The sequence below is a fragment of the Hyla sarda genome, chromosome 4 (assembly GCF_029499605.1).
Source record: "Hyla sarda isolate aHylSar1 chromosome 4, aHylSar1.hap1, whole genome shotgun sequence".
In the NCBI taxonomy this organism is placed as follows: domain Eukaryota; kingdom Metazoa; phylum Chordata; class Amphibia; order Anura; family Hylidae; genus Hyla; species Hyla sarda.
The window spans coordinates 5,905,393-5,912,093 of NC_079192.1; the positions used below are offsets into that span (position 1 = coordinate 5,905,393).

At 39.7% G+C, this 6,701-nt stretch overlaps 1 protein-coding gene across 1 annotated transcript; it reads right to left on the reverse strand.

Annotated features, from left to right (window-relative positions):
* Window positions 1-723: 723 nt before the first annotated feature.
* Window positions 724-1,896, reverse strand: LOC130367159 (olfactory receptor 2D2-like). Its single transcript, XM_056569563.1, has 2 exons — window positions 1,795-1,896; window positions 724-1,638 (listed from the first exon to the last, which is right to left on the reverse strand). The coding sequence occupies exons 1-2, from the start codon at window positions 1,894-1,896 to the stop codon at window positions 724-726; spliced, it is 1,017 nt and encodes a 338-aa protein (XP_056425538.1).
* Window positions 1,897-6,701: the final 4,805 nt, after the last annotated feature.

The window sequence follows — 6,701 nt, forward strand, 5'->3', positions numbered from 1 at the left end:
ACTTATTTCACAATCAATTCATAACTTATATACAATTTGTTTATATATTTTTTTATTATTCTGTCTTTCACTGTCCTAATAAACTGACCATTTAATTTACAGACAGATCATTTCTTTGTTGGTGGGAAAACAGAAAAAATCAGATGGTGATCAAATAATTGTTTCCTTCACTGTATAGAGCCAGCACCTGTCCCATATGGAGTGGGCTCAGCTCCATAACTGTATAAGAAAAGAAAAAAGCAAAGGCGATCCCTGTGGAGTAGCGTAGGTGGTGAGGGTATGGGATATTGTGAGATTCAATGCTGCTTACCGAAAGGGGTTGTGCACCAACATACACAACAATGGTAAAGGTATGTAGTTAGACAAAGGTCCTTCTGCAGCCTTCCTTTGAATTTGTGTGCAGTAGTATAGGAACAGAGCTTTGTTTTGCCAGTATCCGTGGCACTGAACCGGACACAGGACTCACAGAAGGAAGGTAACAACCAACAGGTTTATTCGACAATCATGCAACGCGTTTCGCTGCGCATGCGCAGCGAAACGTGTTGCATGGTTGTTGAATAAACCTGTTGGACGTTACCTTCCTTCTGTGAGTCCTGTGTCCGGTTCAGCGCCAGGGATCCTGGCAAAACGAAGCTCTGTTCCTATATAACTGTATAAGAGAAGGCAGTAAGGTGTTAATGGAAATAAAATGTATAAGAGGATCAGAGAAGTTTAAGTGGTCATTTAGAAAACTGTTTCCTTTATAGCTTTCCTGATGTCTTTATTCCTCAGACTGTATATAATGGGGTTTATAAAAGGAGTAAACACAGTATATAGCAGGGACAGCACTTTATTGACAGCCAGGGTTTGTCCTTTTGTTGGGAAGACATAGACAACAAACAAAGAGAAAAAAAACATGGAGACCACGATGAGGTGGGAGCTACAGGTGGAGAAGGCTTTCTGTCTACTGATATTGGATGGGATCTTCACAATGGTGGAAATTATATTCATATAAAACACTGTTATTATTATAACTGGGATAAAAAGTGCCGGGGGTCCTAATATAGAAACCTCCAATTCAACGAAATGAGTGCCTGAACAGGCAATGTCTAACAATGGGACAAGATCACAGAAGAAATGGTCAATGGTATTCTTCTCACAAAACCTTAGCATTAATAAGGATAAGGTGTCCATAAACACTACGATAAAGCCAACCAACCAACAGATGACAATCAATATCACGCAATATTTATTTGTAATGATAGAGAAATAACGGAGAGGATTACAGATGGCCACATATCTGTCATAAGACATCACAGCGAGGAGAAGACACTCGAATATTTCCGAGGTACAGAAAAAGAAAAACTGAGCAACGCACTTGAAAAAAGTAATGGCCGCCCCATTATTCAGCAGGATGTGGAGCATTTGGGGGCTAATATCTGTGGCCAATAAGATGTCATTAATGGCCAGTTGGGAGATGAAGAAGTACATTGGGGTTTGGAGGTTCTTGCTGGTGGATACCAGGGTGATGATCAGGAGGTTTCCATAAAGTGTGCAGACGTTCACCAACAGCAGTAGAGAGAATAGCAGAATTCTTAAATCTTGTCTAACTTGAAATCCCAAGAGGAAAAATTCTGTGACCTCAGTCAGATTCTTCTCCTGGAATAAGATTAATAATGTAATGGAAACTAAGCTGATGGCAAATAACATAATAACAGCAACAACTATTCAGTCCAAATCAGAGCTAATACCCTCTACATGTCATGATCTATAACTATAGAAGCATCCATGGAGTGTAAATAGTGGCCATTGTACCTTCTGGTGAGAGGTCCTTGACTGATAGACATTCCTCTTCAACATATCCAAAGACATTTTGCCCAGAAGACTGTGTGAGGGGCACATCATTGGATTGAGCATTTCGATAAATTACCCAACATCTACTTTGGTCTGATAATTTCTAAATGTGTCACTTTATGTTTATTTATTCAGCAGGGCCTTCTTTCCAATGTTCAGAACTGTCGCTAGCATTCAGCTCATGAGGAGAGGACTGGGAGCTCATAGAAGGGACTCACCATCTAACTAGAACTAGGCTGGTAACTGCTCAACCTTGATGAACTATTGTCCACAGCCATAATAAGAAATGGAAAGTTTCTGTTCATTGTATTCTCTCAGCAGATCAGGTATCCATAACATTAGAGTATTTATGTGTTACTAGCTGATGCAATTGTGTCCCCTACTGGACACTATTAGAGCTCATGTCTTCTCTGTATTTATAAACCAGTGATCACACAGTCTTAGACTTGAAATGTAGTTCTGGGGGCTGCTTCCAATTTCTCTTGGTCGTCTTGGGAATGTTTCTATGCTTACATTGGAGTCACCTGTGGTAATTTAGGGAATTGGACAGGATTTGTAAAGGAACAGTCTTGTCTATATAATGTTTCACAGCTGACAATGCATATCAGAGTAAAAAACAAGCCATGAGGGGGAAACATTGTAGAGCTTAGGCTTAGGATTGTGTGGTGCCACAGATCTGTTGTAATGAAAGTTCTCGAGAGGACAATGGCGTCCATAATTTTTACAATGAATACTCTTGTTGAGCTCCAAAGATCCTGTGTGCAGATTGGAGAAACATTAAAGGAGTAGTCCGGCACGCACTTTTTTCCTTTTATCCTGTCCGGGCTGCAAAATAAAAGAAAACACACTTTCTCTGACCTGCCAACGAGCCCCCGGAGCTCCGGTACACTCCGGTACAGGTGTTCGGTCCCCGGGCTGTATTCTTCTTACTTCCTGTTAGCCCGGCACGTCACACGGAGCTTCAGCCTATCACCGGCCGCAGCGATGTCCCGCCTCGGCCGGTGATAGGCTGAAGCTCCGTGTGACGTGCCGAGCTAACAGGAATTAAAAAGAATACAGCCCGGGGACCAAACACCTGTACCGGAGTGTACCGGAGCTACGGGGGCTCGTTGGCAGGTAAGAGAAAGTGTGTTTTCTTTTATTTTGCAGCCCGGACGGGATAAAAGGAAAAAAGTGTGCCCCGGAGTACTCCTTTAAGGCAGACAGCCATGACTGCAGCACTCCAATAATGTGGGCCCAATCGCAGAGTTGTCAGAAAGAAGCCTTCCCTCAGTAAAAAGACAAACGAAACCCACCTGAAGTTTGCAAAAAAAATAAAAAATTACATTTTCTGGTGTCCATTCTAAGCATCATATCTGGAGGAAACTAGGCACTGCCCATCACCTGCCCAATACCATCCCTACAGTGATCATGGTGTGGGCAGCATCATGTCTGGGGGAAACCAGGTACTGTCCATCACCTGCCCAATACCATCCCTACAGTGAAGTATTTTGGTGACAACAGAATGTTGTGAGGTTGTTTTTCCAGCAGCTCTGACAGGGAGTTTAGTCGGGGGTTAAAGGGAAAGCTGAACAGAGCAAAGTACAGAGATATTGTTAAGCAAAAACTCATCCAGTGTGCTCTGGGCCTCAGGCTGAGCCGAAGGTTTACCTTCCAACAAGACAATGACCCTAAGCACACAGAAAAGAAAGCACAGGAGCAGCTTAGGGATAACTCTGTGAATGTCCTTGAGTGGCCCAGCCAGATTCTGAACCAAATGGAACATCTCTGGAAAGACCTGAAAGATGGCTTCTACCAACCGTCCCCTTCCTACCTGAAAGAGATTGAAAGGATCTGCAAAAAAGAATGGCAGAAAATCCCCAAATCCAGGTGGGTAAACCTCGTGGCCTTTTGCCAAAGAAGAATGGAGACTGGGATCTCTGTTGAATGGGGCTTCAACTAAGTCCTGAGTAAAGGGTATGAATAGTATTGTAATTTGCAAACCTTTTTTATAGAATGTTTTCAAATTTTCATTACGAGGTATTAAGTGATGGGGGAAACCTGAATTTAGTTAATTTTATCACATAGCTGCAATATTTCAATATCTCTAATACCAGGGACTGATATTGATTCCTTATAATAGACATGACCTTTAATTTTTACTGTGCTTCTATAACATAATTCCTTAAAGTTCATTTTTCCCAAAACTTCAATGCTGCAGGAAAGATTTATGATTTCCTTTACTAAAGCCAAACTATTTTGTAAATATAGGATGAAGAATCTGAAAAATTTGATACATTAACTGGCCTGATCTTCAAAGTGAGGATTGAATAAATTCAAATAGAAATAAAAATTTATAGAAAAAAATTGAAATTCACAGAAATTCGAAAGGTTAAAAAAAACATAATTCAAACAAGTTTAATTAATAAAAAATAGAAATGAATAGAAAATTAATTTGTAGAAATAAATAAAAAGTTCTTCATAAATTCTCTTTCACAATGACTATTTCAGCTGAAATTAGGTGGCATGACATTTTAGTTTCTATCAACTCCACCACATAACCGCATGAGTGAGACTCTACAGGAGATGGTGGAGATAACTCATTAGGGTCATCACCATCACCACACGAGGAGTGAGACTCTACAGGAGATGGTGGAGATAACTCACCGGGGTCATGGTTGGTAGAAAATCAGTCAGAATTGTGTTTTGACAAATGAGTGGATAGAAAAGTTTACATAGAATAACTAATAAGAGTCAACAATTTCAGGAGGAACTTGTGATAGTATTTCTTGATGTAAGGATAGAATCTTGCAGATCTGCCCATGATTCCAGTAGCTTGTGTTCCTTATTTCAATTAGTCAATTTTTAGAATTGACATGGTGCCCGGCTCACACATATTTCGTATGCAGCAATACAAGACTGTAGAGTAGAGGATTATATATAGGAAAAAATCAAGATTCTATGATACACAGAAGTCAATGGAGATGTTTGCCATTGTCCCCTTGCGTCTGTGTAGCCTCAGGAGGATTATACTGTAGAAATGATGACAGGTTTCTCATTATCAGCTTGTAAATGATTCATATTGTAAATAAACTCCACAAGGGCCAATTCTCAAAATAAGTAATCTCACTAAATGAATGTAAAGATATGGAAGGGCAAAAAAAGAAACAACGAAGAGTAAGAGAAGAAAACTTTAGACACTGTCGACACTATCCAGAAGATGAAAACCCATGTAATCTCACTAAGGGGAGTTTAACAATGGTGACCATCTTTATCTTGTATCTTCTATATAGTATATTAGACATTTTTTAAAACCTGATATTTGCGGGATCACCCCCATCATTAGCAAGAACAAGAGGCCCCAAGTTCCTCTTCCTGTCTAGAGAATTTGCAACATGGGGGAATTAATGGACGTAACTCAACAAATAACCCAACAGACAGAAAACACAGAAAACAGATGGACACCTACATTAAGAAAGTCTCAGTGAAAGCTGCATTGTAAAAAAAAAATATAATAATAAAGAAACTTACACTGGTGTCTTTACAGCTACCTAGGAATCTACCTTATTCTCAATTTTTTCTACTTTGTAAACTAGAAAAAATTGTTTATACGAAAAAACTGTATTTTCATTTCCTTGGTCTATTTACATCTATGAATAAAAAATTAAAAATCACAACTAGCCTAAACTTTTGTACAGTATTTGTGCTGTTTTCTGATATAGAATCTTAATTTCTACAGTTACTGAATTAATTCCTAAAACTATAGACCAAAATTGTGATGCCACTCCATGTGCTGACATAGAGCTGTTATTTCTTAATTTGGGCCCTGACCATGCTATACTTACTGCTTGCCAATCCGGCACTGTGCCTGGTTTATTTCCTCTGGGAAGGTAGAGAAGTATTGCCACACAACAGAGTACTGTTAAACACCACACGCCGGTGCCACTCCTTGGAAAGGCTTTTTCTTGGAGCCTACAGCAGCAGCAGTGCCCAATCATCTGCTCCTGAGCTGACCATACCCTCAGGCTTATGTCTGGGATGTTATGCAGATGTTCTGGCTATACCTTGGCTTGGCTCTTTATCACTGACAGGGTGTTATGGAATATCTACTTTTGTGTTCCTAAACCTGACAACCACATGGAGTTAAACAAAGGCAAAATGGAGTCTGTCTTCTCTGGGCACAGGTAAAAATATAGGGGTTTCCAAGGCAAGCCTGCAGGGGCATAGGTATTTTGTAAACAAAGCCAATCCACAGGTGGACTGGAAAAGGGGTTGAGAAAACACAATAAACCCCAAAGAGACTCAAGCTTCCTCTCTATCTTCCTCCTTTGGCCAGCGACCACACCAACTTCCATTCAACTTCCTGGTGGGTCCTGATTATCAAGCAAAGGAATGCAGCTATTTCTCCACTCCTGCCTTTGCTCCAGTTTCATACTTGCCATAAGGGTGCCCCGAAGCTAAGTATTTCAGTATTATATTCATTTGTCTTTTTTATCTATTATAATTGTACCTTTTAAGATAAATGCGTCCCAATAGCCGACAGATAGTGTTTCTACTATAGTTGTTGCAAATGTGTTACTTACACTGCAGTTTTAAGTATCTAACTACTTTAGTATTGTCTGTTTCTTTTTTAGTTTGAGCATGTTTAGTTGATTGTTTATTAAACTATTTTATCTTTGCGAGTATTCTGGTGTCTAGTGTTAATTTGTGCATTGGATATCAGGAAATGACTCTTCCAAAATTCCAAATTAATAGGTTGGCCTGTGAGGAGGTATTTATGAATGCATTTGGGCTCCAGTAATATCGCTTAGATAGAGTAAATGTCTAATAAATATGTGACTTTGTGAGTATATTATATTCACTAAGCCATATGGTCAGCAGCCATATTA

Excerpts from the sequence above, each read along its gene's own strand:
- LOC130367159 (XM_056569563.1), bottom strand. The coding sequence starts at position 1,896 with ATGCTCAATCCAATGATGTGCCCCTCACACAGTCTTCTGGGCAAAATG. Across the intron at positions 1,639-1,794 it reads CAAGGACCTCTCACCAGAAG|GAGAAGAATCTGACTGAGGT; the intron begins GTACAATGGCCA and ends ATCTTATTCCAG.